The sequence below is a fragment of the Syngnathoides biaculeatus genome, chromosome 20 (assembly GCF_019802595.1).
Source record: "Syngnathoides biaculeatus isolate LvHL_M chromosome 20, ASM1980259v1, whole genome shotgun sequence".
Lineage (NCBI taxonomy): Eukaryota > Metazoa > Chordata > Actinopteri > Syngnathiformes > Syngnathidae > Syngnathoides > Syngnathoides biaculeatus.
In genome coordinates, this window is record NC_084659.1 from 9,685,678 (window position 1) to 9,702,958 (window position 17,281).

The following is a 17,281-nucleotide window of genomic DNA, read 5'->3' on the forward strand; positions in this document are numbered from 1 at the left end:
CCGGCCCCGCCTGTGTGAAGTTTGCATGTTCTCCCTGTGCCCTTGTGGGTTTTCTCCGGGAACTCCGGTTTCTTCCGATATCCCAAAAACATGCGACATGAATTGGACACTCGAAATTGCCCCTAGGTGTGATTGTGAGAGGGGCTGTCTGTCTCGATGTGCCCTGCGATTGGCTGGCAACTCGGGTTAGGTTATAATTATATTATATTTATTTTTCACACTTTTGTGTGTTCAGGTAAGGTACTTTCCATGTTGAATTATTTCTTTATGTAATTATATTGACAACCTGTCCAGATATTGGATTTCCCATTACGTAGAAGAGTATGCGAATGCTAATAAAACACCCAAAATATTCTCAGAGCCAAAAATACCAACTAAACAAATTGAGGATGATAATGCATTATATTTGGAGGGAGTACCTTGCAATTTTCCCTCGTAGAGTGTACGTTCGCATCATCTCACGGAAGGTTCAGTGAGTGCGACGATCTTCTGTAAAAAGCATAACATCATCGCGTTTCTTAAGTACTGAGTGCAAACCACTCTCGTCTAACGAGCTGCATATTTTCCACAGACGACTGAGCTCGCATCAGATGGCTAATATATGTCACGACTCCAAAAATGTTTTGCATCCCTGTAATAGATACTGCAATTAATCTATCTGAGAAATGTACATGCGCTCGATCCACTGCGCCAGCTGCTGACTTGCAGTATTCTAATATGCGAATACGGGCATCATTTCCCGAATGATGACGGGCCGCCGAAACCGAACGATTGGATTACACAATAACATTTTAGCAGGGAGAGGGGTGGGGGTGGGGGTGGGGGGTCATAACGCCAAAGCACATGACCGCAGCACTTGGCTTTAATGAATACTACTTGGATCAATACCCACCAGGAAGCATCCGTCTTCTCGGCGGCGGATTCTAAAACGTAATAATTCCCCGACAGGCCGTAATTCCAAAGTTTAATGAAAGTGTGGCTCGTATTGCTAAAATAGCAACGTTAATGTGGAGCCCTTCAGTGTAACGGCGCCATTTGGCAAATTGTTCCCGCTGTTTAATTAACGTGCCGGCGAGCTTATACGCTCCATTCACCTTGTTCTGACTGTTCCCTCAGAATCGTGTAATCTAAAAGATCATTTACCTGCCCCGTACTGAATGGAATTGTCTACATTTCCGGTGAGCGCGGCCCCGCGCCGACATTTTGCTTGTTAAGAAAGTCTCCGTGCCATTCCTACAATTATTCTCCACTCTTCAAACCTGCGTGATATGATATTTTTTTCTCTCTCTCTCTCTGCTCCTGATCCTTACAACTCAGAGAGAGGCCGAATGAATGAAAGGCTTTTTCAAACACGCATGAAAAATTAATACGACGTGATCGAAACCACCTTGTATGTCCTGCGATTTGGACCATGCATGTAACACGATATATGCTTCCTGTGTTTCATCTTGGGAAGTAAAAAATGAAACGGTGAGGAGATGACATAGTAAAAAAAAAAAACTCCACAAGTACACTGTGAAATACTGTAATTTCCGGCCTACAAGCCACGACTTTTTTTCACACGCTTTCAACCCTGCCGTTTATGCGGTGATGCGGCTAATTTGTGCATTTTTTTCTATCGGCTGCAAGGGGTACTCAAGTGGGAAAGGTAAGAATGAGAACTGTGGAATATATGTGCCAAGGAAGTGACTTTTACAGGCCCTGTTAGAGCTGCACTAGCGTTATACCCTGCTAAAAAAAATTCCGTAGAAATCTATAGAATTTGTACAGGACAACTTATTCTGTAGAACTTTTGCTGTGATTTTCTAGAGAATTTCTACAGAACGATTAGAATTGGGTCCTAAAGTTCTATAATTCTTTAGAAATTCTTTAGAAATGTTCTACAGAAAATTATATAGCGCTGTGCTTGCGTGTTGCTGCTGTGTAACTGGCGTGTGTCAGTGATATTTACCGGTAGTTTTATTTTAACCGATCATGTTAGCGTTAGCGTGGCACTAGCATTAGTGCTAGCTTTAGCACGGCGTTGGCGTTAGCCCCCAGCGTTAAAATCTTTATGTGTACCGTCTTTATTTGTAAATATCTCATGTTTCAATGTGGGTTTCACTTGCGGCTTTTACCCAGCTGTGGCGTACGCATGTACCAAATGGTATTTCCTTTACAAATGTACTCGGTGAGGCTTGTAACCAGGAGCGCTCTGTAGGCCGGGAATTACGGTAATCTTACTTTACATGTTAATTGTACATTCTGCCATCTAGTGGAAGAGAATGTAATTGCTCTCCTGGTCACTATATGTCACTGGCAAAGATCAACAAACGTGCTTTTTTTTTGTCGTAAATAAATGGTCACCTTCGGACCAGTTTGGTAAAATGGGGTCCTTTCCGTCTGCGGATGACAGAGTGGCCTTTTATTGCGGGCAGCCGAAGACCACCTGTGCAACGATCGTGCTGTGTCATGGGCATCTTGATCTGCCGCAACTGTGGGGTAGATGGATTACTTCGCCAAAAGAGAAGCGCTCACTCGCACCGATATAGACGGATTTGGGAACAAGAAATGACAGAAATGAGCATTTAGCTGGTGAAAAATGGGAGAAAAATTAAAGTGTTGCATACAAGTTGGCCAAAGTATAATTTTCTTCCGGGTCGTCCAAATACCTGCAATTGTTCTCATAGCCTAAAAAAAATGTACTGATGCCAGCTCGGTGCAAACAAACTAGCACATTGTGTGTCTTCTACAGCAGTGAGGAAGTCAGTTCCTGTGCCGAGGAACAGGACAATCAACCTCGTCTCACAACTCTCTTGGAGGCTTCCTTCCTTCTTTCCTTCCTTCCTTCGCTATCTTATCGCACGGCGGCTCCTGAGCGAGCGTCGTCCCGTAATTGGAAGGCTTTCAGAATGTGAAAATGTCGTATGACACATTTGGAGACATTCTGTACGGAGTTGCACTGGCAGGGGGGGCATTTATTGCAAGCAGCATTGGGTGGGATTTTCAAGATAAACACAAGCACATTGACTGTGAAATTGCCAGTGCAATCTCATTAGGTGAAGGAGCGAAGGAACAACCCCCCCCCCCCTCTGCTCAAGATCCACTTTATATAAAATACCCCTCCCAACTTGAACATCTGACATATTCCTTGCCGAGAAATGAATTTCAATTTAGTAAAAGCTGCAACTGAGGCCAATGCAGAGACTTTCTATGGCAGTTATGAAAGAAGATGAAGGACAAGAAGTCGTGTTTTTTATTTATTTTTTTTTCGTGTTCCAGGACTGGATTGAGACCAAACAAGTCCAAGCTGCGTTTATGTAATCAAGACGCCTCAGCGGGGAAGCAAACCCGCATCCACCGTACGTGCGCAAGTAGATTACCAAAAAGCAGCGGGAAATGGGGACGTGCAATCAACTTCGGCGACACTTCTCCAGTCGCCAGCATGAGAATATGTTTCAAAACTTTTGATGGGAAGTGTATATTTAATGTAACTATGGTCCAGTATAAAATTACACACAGAACATAAGAGGGGAGGGCGAACCCGATCCCAGATGACTTTGGGGTAGCCGTTTGGGAAGGCCGACGACGTCCATGCGCCGTTCCAGCCGAGTTTTCACGTTTCTGAATCAGCTTTGCACTCGGATCGCACGGCACAATGCGTCGGCATCAAGGACGGCAGTCATTTTTGAAATCATTTATTTGCTTCGCTTCATGAAATGATTCCTTGCGCTCTCTGCAAAAAGCGTCAGAATAATGAAGGTTGTGCAGCAATTTCTTAGGCCGCCGCTGCTGTTCACAGCACAAGCTCAACCTTGGAAAATAGAAATGTGCTGCTTGTCTAGTTGTGCAAAAGAATCTATTCGGTTATTTTTTTCCAAATCAATAATACTTGGTGAATATATTTAATTATTCATTACAAATGAAACCCAGTCCGCCGATTGTTTTGTGCATTCCTATTTCAGCCCATATTTCTCTGCACTCCGACGCAAGCCACAGCGGCTGCGTGAACACGGGACATCCTGCTTGGCTGTGTTAAATCATACGAGGTAGTAAAAAAGTGGGCGGCACGGTGTCTCAACTGGTAAAAGCCTTGGTCCCACAGTTCTGCGGTCCCGGGTTCAAACCCAGACCCGCCTGTGTGGACTTTGCAAGTTTTTTCCCTTACCTGCATGGGTTTCCACCGGGCACTCCGGTTTCCTCCTACATTCCAAAAATATCCATCCATCCATTTTCTTTGCTGCTTATCCTCACGAGGGGCGCGCGAGTCCTGGAGCCTTTCCCAGCTGTCAACGGGCAGGAGGCAGGGTTCACCCTGAACCGGTTGCCAGCCAATCACAGGGCACATAGAAACAGACAACAGTTGGACTCACAATCACACCTAGGGGGCAATTTAGAGTGTCCAATTCATGTTGCATGTTTTTGGACTGTGGGAGGAAACCGGACTGCCCGGAGAAAACCCACGCAGGCGTGGGGAGAACATGCAAACTCCACACAGGCGGGGCCGGGATCGAACCCGGGACTTCAGAACTGTCAGGCCAACGCTTTACCAGCATGATCCACCGTGCCGCCATTCCAAAAACATGCAACATTAATTGGACACTCTAAATCGTGACGATAAGCGGTGAAGAAAATGGATGGATGGATGGATGGATGGACAGTAAAAAAGTGAGGCGGCGAAGGGGTGGAACTGCCACGGAAATATGAGCCTCAGCAACCCCGGCAACGGCAAAACAGGAGATTTCAAATGAATGTATTTATGTGGCTGTTATCCGTTTTTGACATTGGGAGGCCCGATTCAGGATGTGACGCCTCCGCTATCTTAATACTTGTGTGCAAACAATCCAACGAGGCCGGATACAAGCGCTTGCTATCAGGCAACTGGTGGCTTGACATTTAAAATAGGAGGCTGCGATTCATTTCCGATCTGCGCAGATTAAGATGGGGGTGGGGGTGGGGGTGGGGGGGGGGGGGGGACTGGTTTCCTGGCTGCACGTGATCCATGCGCGACCTCGGATCGGGATTGTGACGGAAAGTGAGGAGAGAAATGTGGCAGGAACGGCAGACGGGGTTAACTGTGTTTGACGCAAAGCTCGGCAGATATGAGGAAACGAGCATCACGCACATCGGCGTCAAATACTTTGATGCATGTACTGCATATGCTTAACAATTAGCATCCATCCATCCACTTTCTTTTGCCGCTTATCCTCATGAGGGTCGCCGGGAGTGCTGGAGTACACATAGGGGTTATCTAGAGTGTCCAATTAATGTTGCATGTTTTTGTGACGTGGGAGGAAAGTGGAGTGCCTGGAGAAAACCCACCCAGGCACGGGGAGAACATGCAAACTCCGAACAGGCAGGGCCGAGATCGAACCTGGGTCCTCAGAACTGTGAGGCCAACGCTTTACCAGCTGAGACACAGTGCCGCCTAACAATTAGCATCTGCGTTGTAATGTTGTAAACATTTTATAACTGAGGTTTGAAGACAAGCGGTGGAACAACACCTATGAAAATACCCATTGGCATATATTCTTTATCCTCTGCGAAGAATGAACACTATTAATTCCGCTGACTGATTGTCTGAGTTTTCTCCAAACAAAGTGGAAGCCTGCTATTCGTGCAGGATCGATCATGACTTATCATCATTGCATTTTGTTTTCGAAAAGTCCAATTATTTACTCCGCAGGGATCCCTCACAATATGCGCTTTCAGGGTTGACACCCCCCGTTGTTCCGATAGAAGTGCACTGTTATTGTTTTCGGTGGTACTTGGAATGTTTGTGAGCCGCGGCTGTAGGACAAACAGGAAAAAGTCATGTCGTGTCAAACGCTGCGTGAACGATTGCGATGCCCTTGAGATGTCGAACCGAGGGGTGCTAATTACGTTTTAATGGAAGCGGCTGCCAATATTGCAAATTTCACTCTCACAACGTAATTATACACCAGACTATAAGATGGATGGTGTTCGGATTCAGCGTTGTTTAGAATTTCCAGCGCCGCGGTTCTCCGTTGAGGCGCCGTCGCCATCCGCCCGCCGCTGCGCCACACCTCACATCGACTCACTTGTGCCAAAATGTGGGATATTGCAGAAATGTCAGATATTATCCTCCCCTGACAGCCTTATGTAAGTAGCGCGCGTGTGTCAGGGATAATCCTCTTAGTGGGAGACGGGGTGGCCTTAATGGGAAACAAAACAGTTTGCCTCTCCTGTCCTCTGCTTTTAATAATCAAAATGGAATTTGCACGAAGGCCGCCGCTCCACGTGTAGGAGTAATCCTCGCCAGAGGACACGACTGCGGTCCACCCCCCCGCACAAGCATTTATTCTGTTAAATGCCAGCGGTGGCCAGGGTTAGCGACGTCAACACAAACGAGATTGTTCCGATGGGCAAAAGGTGGCCTCTGTCATCGTCGTCGCGGCGACACTTTTAGCATATGAAAAGGTCAACCCGATTGGATGGGCTTCGTTTTCATAGCGTGCGAATACATTTCTTTATTGTGACACAGCAGCTTCTATGAAACTATGATGTTTTTTAGTGTGGAGAAATGGATCCGCGCGCTCGCCTGTGCAGTAGCTAAAATACAGTTTATTGTACACAGTCCAAAAAAGCCATTGTACAAAAACTACATTAATACAAAGTATGTATGATCTCGCCTCCTTCATGTTTATGAAAATACTCAAAGAAAGGAGGAAGTAATGAAAATGATGAAATACATGTTTTACAAACAGAACCTTTAATGTGCTGAAGTGGTGTGCAAAGTGCGGCCCGTGGGCCATTTGCGGCCCAATATCATTTGTTCAGGTGAAAAGAGGAAAAGTAACATTTGACAAGACCTGAAGCGCTAGTTAAAAAAAAATATGAGGCAGCATAAAAGTGAAGGTGTTTAAAACATTGGGGGTTACAACACCCACATTACACATTGGTGTGGCACCCTTGTCAATGACTATGATTGCTCCTATGCAAAACAGTAAAATATATTTGATGTCATGTTTGCTTATTTGCAAAGAAAGTAAAATAAAATTTCTCTCCATAACGTAAAAAAAAATAAAATGAAATTGCTTGTGGTAGCACGGTAGGTCAGCTGGTAAAGCGTTGGCCTCACAGTTCTGGGGCCCTGGGTTCAATACCGGACCCACTTGTGTGGAGTTTGCATGTTCTCCCTGTGCCTGCGTGGGTTTTCTCCGGCCACTCCCGTTTCCTCCCACATCCCCAAAACATGCAACATTAATTGGAGAATCTAAATTGCCCCTAGGTGTGATTGTGATTGTGGCTGTTTGTCTCTATGTGCCCTGCGATTGGCTGGCAACCAGTTCAGGGTGTGCCCTGCCTCCTGCCCCTTCACAGCTGGGATAGGCTCCAGCACTTCCCGCGACCCTCATGAGGGTAAGCGGCAAAAGAAAATGGATGGATGGATAAACAGAACTTTTAATGTTCTGGCGTGGTGTGCAAAGTGCGTCCCGTGGGCCATTTGCGGCCCATCATTTATTTAAGGGCCCACATCATAGACCATAAGTAACATTTGACAAAGCCTGCAGCGCTAGTTCAAAAATGAGGCAGCGTGAAAGGTGAGGGTGTTTAAAACATTGGGGGGCGGGTTGGTTCCAGCACCCACTTTCTACAATATGATGACAAAAATATGCCAAATAGTAAAATGGATTTTATGTCATGTTTCCTCATTTGCTAAGAAAGATAGTTGTCTCCATAACGCATAGTGAATGTCACTTTTGTAAAAAAAAAAATAAAAATAAAATTGCTTTTATTTTAGTTGTGAATGTGGAGATGTGATTAAGAGGTTCCCATGCGTCGCATCGCCCAGTTTGACCCTTTTCTTATTCTTTGTCGTAAAACAGCACACCCTCACCACCTCAAATTGGAAACAACTTTATCGCGGTAATTCCAAATGATCAAATCACTCGCCGGCGCTTGATCATCGTGCGCAATCTGCCAGTTATTTTCACAAGAAAATGAACGAGTATTTATGTAATTAGTTGGCGGGAAGAGAGCTACAGTGGCGTGACATCAAAGTGAATCACTCCCCAAAAATTTGTATGAATTGCCCGTCCGTCCCTGAGTGACATCAAGAGAATCCGCTGGGGTTTTGCAAGTTGGAATCGGGGGGCGGGGGGGTCAAAGTGACAGAAAGGTTTGGACTCTGGTGTTTACAGTTCATCGTGAAGCTCGGCGTCGCAAAGGCCCAACCCTGAGGGGAACGGCGCAAGGTCCTCTCAATACAGTTTACTCATTGACACGAAATCTTCCCTCCCTGCCAGATGAGCAATTTTGCGTAATTCATTCTTTTAAAAAAAAAAAAAAAAAAGAATGCGGCTCAGGTTCACGACCGAGCGCGTGCGATGAATGCGAGGGCGCAGCTGTCTGAAAAGAAAAGAGGGACCCCATGTGGACCGAGCAGGAAAACAAGCTCCCCGGGAACTTTAATGAGGGGGCTTGAGTGGATTCTCTGCTGGGCTTGAACCGCAAACTACGCACACTTGGACGAGAAGGGAGGAAAATTGCGACAGCTGCCGTTTTTTTGGGTTTTTTTTTTTTTGCAAGGTGAGTAAAGTTTCACATTTTTGCAATCAGTCACGCATTGAAACGAACTGGAACGTACGTGTTTGTGTGTGCAGCGGTTAAAAATATCTGTCGAACTCAAAATATTGCCGTGAAGTCAATCAGATACTCTGCAATATTTATCTGAAGGTTTTACGTGTATTGTGCTTCAATACTATCTGACTCGACGAGGGTCAAAGTGCGTTGAAGTTTGACCCCCGTTGTCTTTCTTCAAGTTCAAATAGTTCCAAGTAATCATCCTCAGATCGAATCTTCTTGTTCATTAGAAATCAGGATGAAAAGTTGACCAGAGTTCTAAAATGAAATCAGTCACATGAGCTTGATTGTACACGATCATTATTTTCCCCACAAGGGCTACTTTATTGGTATTTAATGAACAATAAGCAAAAGAAAGCAAGACATCCGGCATTAATCTTTACGTTAAACATTGCAAATGGATTTTATACAAGTTATTATTATTTAGATCCATTTCAATAGCATGGATGCTCTCTTCGGAATGAACTAAAAGGAACGCTCAAATGCTCTCGTCGTGTCGTTCTGACCCGAATGTAATGTTGTGTTCCGTGTGCCACTCTCACTGCTTGGGGACAAGCAGGACAGATGGAACACATCCAGAACCAGAACTCCACCCGGGGCTTGTCCAGCCTCGCCGTCTCCCGCTGGGAGGCCACGCCACGGCTGTCGTCATACGGTCAGTTACGACGTTTGCGCCATTTTGACCCAAGTGCAACATGAAGCGTTGAGTATTTACTACTTCACCAAATATTAAGGCTAATGCAACTTGGGTTTGCGCTGCTTTAAGTTGCAGGTATAATACACTCACTTATATATTCTTATTTTTGAACAATGAAAAAACTGACATCTCCGCAACGAATATTGGAAAATGTGTTACGGTCTGATGAAATCAAGGCATCAAATCCTGCTGTTAGAAGAAGGGTGTGTAGACTTTTTCTAGTGACTGTATGTATCCTAAAATGACCTGTACAATATTACAATATTATTATATTGCAATGTTACACATAGATATGGATTTCTAGCACATAGTGACACGGTGCTTTCTCTGCAGCACTTTCACCCATTTTTTTATTAATATTTCATAAATTTGTCCACCGAGTTCCTCTCTCAGGAAAGGCTAACCTTTCCGTCCTCTTGTCCCCCCGCCCGCCCCCCTCTGACAGACAATGACGTCATCATGGCGCTGGGCGTCTCGACCTTTGCCCTGCAGCTGTGTTTGGCTCTCCTCGTCATGCGGAGATGCGTGAATCTGGACAAGAAAGCCAGACGGGCGCTGGAGCACCCGCAGACTCTGCAGAAAGTCCAGATTGGTGGGTGTTGACGGGCCTGCACTCCAAGCGGTTTGGAGGTTTTCCCTCAATTCGGGTCCCAATTCGAGTTTCCGTGGTGAGCGTTTGATGTACTCACTAAAAAGTGCATTTAATGGACCTTTTTGATGGCGCTCTTAAGCTCCGCCCCCTCAGCCATGTCCCACAAGCTTCCAAAATGGCGACTGAACAGAACATGTTTGAAGTCAATTGTCTGTCGCGTATTCTAGATAAAGTTCTACAGAGATGTCTCAACTATTTCACTCAAGGTTATGTACGCGGAATTAAGATTTTGGATGGCGTAGGACGCAATGTCAGAGTTACAGAGAAACGTTGGCGATCGATGCCAAAAAGTTTGACACCTCACAAACTTCATCTTGAAATCCAACAGGATAAAATTAGTGGAATCGTACTGCGCAGTGCTCTGTCTTAAAAGTCTGATGTGATACAAATAGGCAAAGAGACATTTCTCTTGCACGACGTGGCTCATTTCCGTATCCTCAACCCGACTCTTCGGCATAAAACATAACACACTTCATTCAGCAGGTCGGTGATACACTAACAAAGTGAAAGTTGTTCTCATGCAACGTATAAAGAACTGATAATAATTCAATCAAACTCAGAGAAGATACTTCTCCCTCACTTACCTTCGAACATACAGCCATGTTTTTCACATGTAGTTGTACGTGCGCCCTTTCCGTAAACCATAATTCATCGTAGACACTTCGTCAACTGTGTTTTAGGCTTTGCAAAATGAATCAAGCGGGCCCCTTGTAACCTAGCTGGATATCTTTCTCCGAGCGCATCTGAGGACCATTTTGGTCGTGACATAAACTTTACCAAGCGCACACTACTGACAAGCAGCATTGCTTGTGGGACAACACGGCGAGAGGGGCGTGTTAAGACAATGCGGCTGTCTGATTGGCTGCTGTTGTATGAGTGATTGACAGGTCGGAAAGGTCCATGACGTTCTCAGGAATCGCATTTGACTGCGAAAGGAAATGAAGCGAACTCAGGACAACAGGATGAGCAGTAGCTTTGTAGTTACAGGAGTATATACAGTACTGTGTAGTACATCACTGCGTTATAGTGTTGGCCTTTCGATTTGAAAAGATCCCCCGCCTCCCATGCGCTTATGTAAAACAGCAAATGATAAAAGCATTCAATCCATGTTTTGCTTTTTAATTTTTCCTGGGATTTTCTGTTATTCCTTTGAAGCTGTTTTTTTTCTTCCCCAGCACATTTTTCCTCCCCCCCTGAGCACTACATTGCATCAACTTCCACAGAAATAATAATAGAATGTTTCTTTTCTTGACAGATGATGTTAAAATTAGTTATTCACCTCTTGCAAAAAAAAAAAAAAAAAAATCCCTTTGGCAAGACATGTATGTCAACACAATCCTGAATTAATTAACATTTTGAATATTATACAATTGAATATAGTAAATGAGGAGTCGTGCTACATGGATCAAAAGGCTGACATGCACCCAATACAGTAAACACAGGGAAAAAAAATAGAATAACGTAAAAATAAAACCAAATTTTTCCCCCGACCAATAAACCTGTACAAAGTATGTCGTTTGTGTGTATTGTTTTATGTAAAATGTTCTCCTTTCTCTTGCTCAAGATCCCTCGTCGTGCCATCCAGATGTTTGCAAACAGACGCCAAACCCGCGTCATGACAACTGTTTATTATCGGCGGCTGAAGAAGGATCCTACACGGGGGCAACGGGCAAAAACTGCCTCTTCGGACCTTCCGTACCCTGGGACCTGGTTCAGTACTGAAAAAGGGGAAATTTCACAAAGTTCAAAGGACGTTAAAGTTGGAGGAAACACAGATACTCTTAAGTTGTCAGTGAAATTGTTGTATATTAGAAAGCAAAGTGTAATTACCTGCTCATGACATGATAATGTGTTTAGTCACATAAGGTTAAGGTCTATAGCCAAACTCAAATATGCTTTATGGGATTATAAACTGAGAACTTTATTGACTACTTGTCCAAAATGTTGTTTTTTTTTCCTTCCAATGTACAGGTCAGTATGTTACCATTGAAAGTTGTCTTATATATCATAATATAAATCTCATGAAAAGGTCTGAATTGTTATTCACTCGCTGGCCACTATCAAGAAAAATTATTGTGTAATTTTATGTCGCGATGACTTTTGTGCGTGTAGTTCCAGGAATCGCCAGCGAGCGGTGGTAAACGCACCAAATATCCTAAAATGGAGGCAGTCCTGTGAGCGAAGAAGACCGACACTGCAAAACATCGCAAAGAAATGAATCTACCAATGCTTTTCAGCTTGGAAATGTAGCTTTTAAGTGCAATTTCTTTTAGCGTTAGTATGTTTAGAAGTTGTGCATTTATTCCTGGATAGCCGGACCAGATTTCATGTCAACAGAACCGTTTGTCATTGCAGTGTTGGCGGCTAGCTATGGTGATTGTTAGCAACTTTTGAACAAGATGGACACGTGTCTTTTCGCGACGGCTCACCAAGGTAAGTATCGTCTCGATACCTCAACGAGTACCTTTTTTATTTTTTTACCTTTTTGCTAAGGTTTAAGAGTAGGCTGGGACAATGAAACCCTTATCACGGGGAGAATCAATCACTCTTTACAAAGTTTGAGAATCATTGCACGATTGCGAGGTTCACCTGCGCGCGTTTTTTTTTTTTTTTTGCAGGTAGGCCATTACCTGCGTCCTCGCTCCGTCTACTGGTGCCACCTGTGCAGCTCCTTTCTGCCTCCATGTGGCAGAGGATAAAGGAACGAGATGTCACAGACTACTGGGAGGTGGCTGACTTTGTGGGTTTGGTGTTGGGGATGGTCCCGGAGCTGCTCACCTGCAAGCACAGGTTGCAGCTCGACCTGGGCTTAAGAGCCAGGGTAGGTACCGCAAAGAAGACAGCGGGAGAAGAATTGCGATGACAAGAGTGTCAATATCCATTTTTCTACCTTTAGTATATCCTTGAATTATGCCGACGTGAACATCTTTTTGAATCTGGCTTGATCCTGTCCCACATGGACAAGATTAAACATAAAGCCTTTGCGGTAGATGTAAGTTTTAACGAATTTAATTCCAGTTTCTGGCTGTGTCGTACCTTGTGGCTGACAGCTAAAATGGTTAAAAACAATGTGCAGGTGAATGGAGAACAGGAAGCCATAGTTCACTTTCTGGAGTTAATCCAGGTTCTTCTCAAGGATCCTAAAGAGCGAGAACATTTCTTTGCAGTAAGGCGTCAGGCAGATCATTTAAAATAGTTGTGCGTACTCACCGGTTTTTATAAACTGGCCCCATTTTTTTTTTTTTTTTTAATGCATCGCAAAGGACGTCTTCCCTACTCTGTACGGATTAGAGTATGACATGGATTTACAGTCACTATTTTGGAAGTTCCTCTGCCGCCTGGGAAAGTTGTTACCGGTTCCTGACCTCAAACAGGTGAGGGACACAGTTATGCCACAACAATGAATCACGTAAGCAGTCACTCACGTTTGAAAAATGGACAGGTGCGGTCAGTCTTGCCCACAGATAAAGTTGCGGGTGTGATGAGGGATGGCCTTAAAATAACTTACTGGAATAATATAACATAACTGTAAATTAAAAAATAAAATAGACAAATGCGTAACTAAAATTTCTAACTCAGAAATGATAATTTCCAATTTCAATTGATATTAGTAGAACATGGTCTAAAACGGTATTTAAAATTCTTGATCTGACAAAGTTTGTTTGACGAAAAGTTACATGCACCGGCCGGTCGAGGAAGAAACGTGAACGGTCCACAATGTTTTGAAAACACCAAAAGTTAAGCTCAACATCATCGGCGTTCGTGGCAACAAGAGCGATACGTTGGGACAAACATTCCTGTTGGCAATCATGATGTATTGTTGTGGGGTGGGGGGGCTACGCACCGTGGGACTGTGACTGCTGCAATGAGCACCCCTGGTGTAGCTAAATTTCCTTTCACAAGGCTCAAGATCTTGATGACTTTCGACGCAAGTGCGCTCGCAGTACGCGAAGCAGCTCTGAACGCGCGCTTTCGCCATCCCCTCCGAACGTGCTCAGTACGGTTAACTTGCATTTCCTGTTTCCGGGTGAATAGCGATGTCAATGTCAAGACCACACAAAATAAGTGACATCATTCAATATCTATTTTTTCTACTCGGAACAAATTTTACGCGTGTGATTTTTCGCGCTGGACCACAGATTTGCGAGCACGGAGGCAAATGTGAGTGACTGATGTGAGATGTCATAGCACCCAAAAAAAAAAAAAGATAGATCAGCTGCTTTTAATATATTTAAATGTATCATTTGCAGACTGTTTACTGGCTCGGGGCTTCAGTGTCAGGCGCCTGCGTGGATTTACGAGCTGAAACTGAAGACCTGAAGGTTTTGCTCCAGCACCACAAACATCTCAGACCATTAGAGCAACACGGTACGTTGTGATTGTTATGCAACTTGAGCTTTATTGTATCCAGGGGTTATGAACTGAAACCTATGTTTTTTAAAAAAAAAAGTAGATCCAACAGCAGGCGTGGGGGACATCGTGCTGGCTTCGCTCTCTGCATTTCCTTCTCGCGAAATGGCGAAAGCTGAAGAGCAATCTAACCATTCCGGCCCGGATGACGGGAGTCACGTCGGGGGAACCGCAGAGGATGAAGTGGCTGTGGAGGTCATAGCAGAGGTTGAAGACGAGGAGCTTCACCTGATGGCAGAAAATGTCATTTTCATTTTGGAAGATAACGGTTGGGTTGAACGAGCCGAAGGGACGACGACCGACGCGGACGCAGGTAAAGCCGAGAAAGGGATGGATGAAAAGGGAAGGGGTCTCACGAGTATGCACCAGGCGGACGTTCACCAAGACGACGACTCATCCATGAAGGCCGGGCCCTCGTCGAAACCTCACGAATGTGCGGACTGCGGCAAGAAATTCAAGTATGCCTCCATCCTCACGGCCCACAGGGTCATCCACACGGGGGAGAGACCCCACGGCTGCCCCGATTGCGGCCGCCGCTTCTCTTTCCGCCAGGCCCTGGAACGGCACAGGAAAATCCACCAAATGGAACGCGGGTACGATTGCATCATCTGCGGGGAGATTTTTACGTCTCCGTCGGCATGCACCGAGCACAGGCAAACGCACGCGGAGGACGACAGCTACGAGTGCCCGCACTGCGAGAAGAAATTCGCCTGGTTGACAGCGCTATTGAGGCACCTGAAGAGTCAGCACGCGAAGTCAGCGGGCGTCGGGAGCGACGCCGACGATGCGGCGGGAGAGGCACCCCCTGAAAACGTCAAGGAGGTCGTTGCCCTCGCCGCCGTCCGCACCGGCCGACGCCAACGAAAACCAACCATGAAGATGGAAGCCATGGACTTGCAGAAACGCACGAAGAGCAAGAGAAAGCAAGAAGACATCGCGGAGAGGCCACCTGCCTTGGAGCAGGCGGCCTTCAGTTGGTCAGTGTCCTCCTGCGTTTCTCTCGTTTTATACCTCACGAACAAAAAAATCCCCCATAATCTTTCAAATGTGGGATGACCATGTCCTCTTTTAACCTCTCTCAAACAGTTCCGAGCATTCATACGGGTCACCCTTGGTCGTACTGAAAGATCCTGATGAAAGTGAGTCTTTACTTGCTTTTTTGAGAAAATTCCGGGCTCTGAAATCCTTCCAAAGAAATGATTAGCAGTACTTGTTTTTTTTTTTTTGCAATTATTGGAAAATGGATTTTGAACATTGATGTGATCTGTAATGGAACACTTGGATGTTTCTGTCAGATTGCGCGGCCGACGGCGCTTCGTCCCGTCCGGAGCGCCCCGTCCAGCACGTGAAGCGCCTTTGCTGGCAGGACGACGAGACGGCCCTCGCCGCTGGCGACTGCAAGTTTGGTTTCAACTGCCCGGACTGCGACCAGAGCTTCAACTTAATGTCGGCGCTCGAGTCGCACGAGTGCGTCCACGCAGGTGAGCAGCCTTTCCTCTGCTCTGATTCCGGGCGACGTTTCTCCTTCGAGCAATCCCTGGAGATGCACAAGCAGACGCACGCGTACGAGCCCGCCCTCCACGGCGAGTTCACCGAATCCGCCGCGCACAACACTTTGCCGGAGAGACGTACGGAGACTCCCGGCGAGAAAGCGGACGAGGTGGCGAGTCCAATAAAATGTCCCCAGTGCGGGCGGAGCTTTAGCTGCGCCAGGTACCTCACCAGGCACCTCTGCACCCGCCGGGTGGAGCGAGCGCACGCCTGCAGCTGCGGCAAGAGCTTCGCCCAGCGGGGGGCGCTCACGGCGCACCGCCGCACCCACCAGAAAGACCGGCCGCACGTTTGCGAGCGGTGCGGCAAGGGCTTCCTCTACAAAGGCGGCCTGGCCAACCACATGAAGATCCACTCGTCGGAGATGCCCTTCCTGTGCGCGTTCTGCGGGAAGTGTTTCAAGCGGGAGCGCAACTTGAAGAAGCACGAGCGCTGCCACACCAGGGAGAACGTCTACAGCTGCTCGCAGTGCGACAAGAGTTTTGTGTACAAGGCCACGCTGGTCAGACACGAGCTGACCCACTCGGGCGAGAGGCCGTACCTGTGCTCGGACTGCGGGAAGAGGTTCTTTTCCCACGCCGAGCTGCTCAAGCACGAGCGCTTCCACACGGGCCACAAGCCCTTCAAGTGCCCGCACTGCGCGAAGACGTTCACCCAGTCGTGCTACCTGACCGTTCACCTGCGCTACCACACGGGCGCGCGGCCTTACTCGTGCGCGGAATGCAACAAGGGCTTCCTCAGCGCCAACCGCCTGAAACGGCACACGCTGACCCACACGGGAGAGAAGCCCTTCCCCTGCGAGGCTTGCGGCAAGTTATTCAGGCAGTCGTATCACCTCAAAGTGCATCAACGGACGCACGACAAGATCATGTGAAGACAAACTTTTCCAAAAAAAAAAAAGGGAATCCCACCGCTTCACTTTTTCCACATTTTGTTTTTTGCCTCATTCCAAAACTGATTTCAAATTCCTCTTGAAATTCTCCACACAAGACTACATAGCGAGGTTTTAGTTTTCATCCTCGCCGTTTGTCGTTCCCCCCCATAATCTCGTCGTTGGGTGTTGCGTGTGGAATGGAGTCCATAACAAATGCGGAAAAGGTGAACTGCTGCAAATACTTTCACATACTCAACAAGTCGTGAGTCTTCAAACGGGGAAGTGGCCACCGAGTTTTGAGAGTCACCAGCGTGTTGCGACAGAGCCACCCAAAGACTCCCGGCAAAGGCGAAAATGGACGCGGGGACCGTTGCAGATTGCGAATTCTGATGCTCAGCTTCCTGTTGGAGAAGAGAAAGTACTGAAACTAAAACGATTGCACGTGTTTTCAAAAGTTCAGAGGTCAAAATCATGTTCAATGACCAGCGTTTGTCTAGAAATGTTTATTTTT

General features: G+C 46.2%; 1 protein-coding gene across 7 annotated transcripts in view; it reads left to right on the forward strand.

Moving 5' to 3' along the window:
• LOC133493693 (zinc finger protein 11-like) overlaps positions 1-17,254 on the forward strand; it is a 79,285-nt gene extending 62,031 nt beyond the window's left edge. Inside the window, exons 5-16 of one of the 7 annotated variants that reach the window (XM_061807359.1) lie at positions 9,146-9,241; positions 9,729-9,875; positions 11,500-12,209; positions 12,291-12,368; positions 12,554-12,756; positions 12,832-12,927; positions 13,012-13,101; positions 13,199-13,309; positions 14,186-14,303; positions 14,386-15,322; positions 15,432-15,484; positions 15,641-17,254. In XM_061807359.1, the coding sequence (XP_061663343.1) occupies positions 12,335-12,368; positions 12,554-12,756; positions 12,832-12,927; positions 13,012-13,101; positions 13,199-13,309; positions 14,186-14,303; positions 14,386-15,322; positions 15,432-15,484; positions 15,641-16,770 (2,772 nt within the window). In that variant the 5' untranslated portion in view covers positions 9,146-9,241; positions 9,729-9,875; positions 11,500-12,209; positions 12,291-12,334 and the 3' untranslated portion in view covers positions 16,771-17,254. Of the gene's footprint in view, positions 1-9,142; positions 9,242-9,728; positions 9,876-11,347; positions 12,369-12,553; positions 12,757-12,831; positions 12,928-13,011; positions 13,102-13,198; positions 13,310-14,185; positions 14,304-14,385; positions 15,323-15,431; positions 15,485-15,640 lie in introns of those variants that run through there. The other 6 variants (XM_061807360.1, XM_061807357.1, XM_061807361.1 and 3 more) reach the window with 6 other exon arrangements.
• The last annotated feature ends 27 nt before the right edge of the window (positions 17,255-17,281 follow it).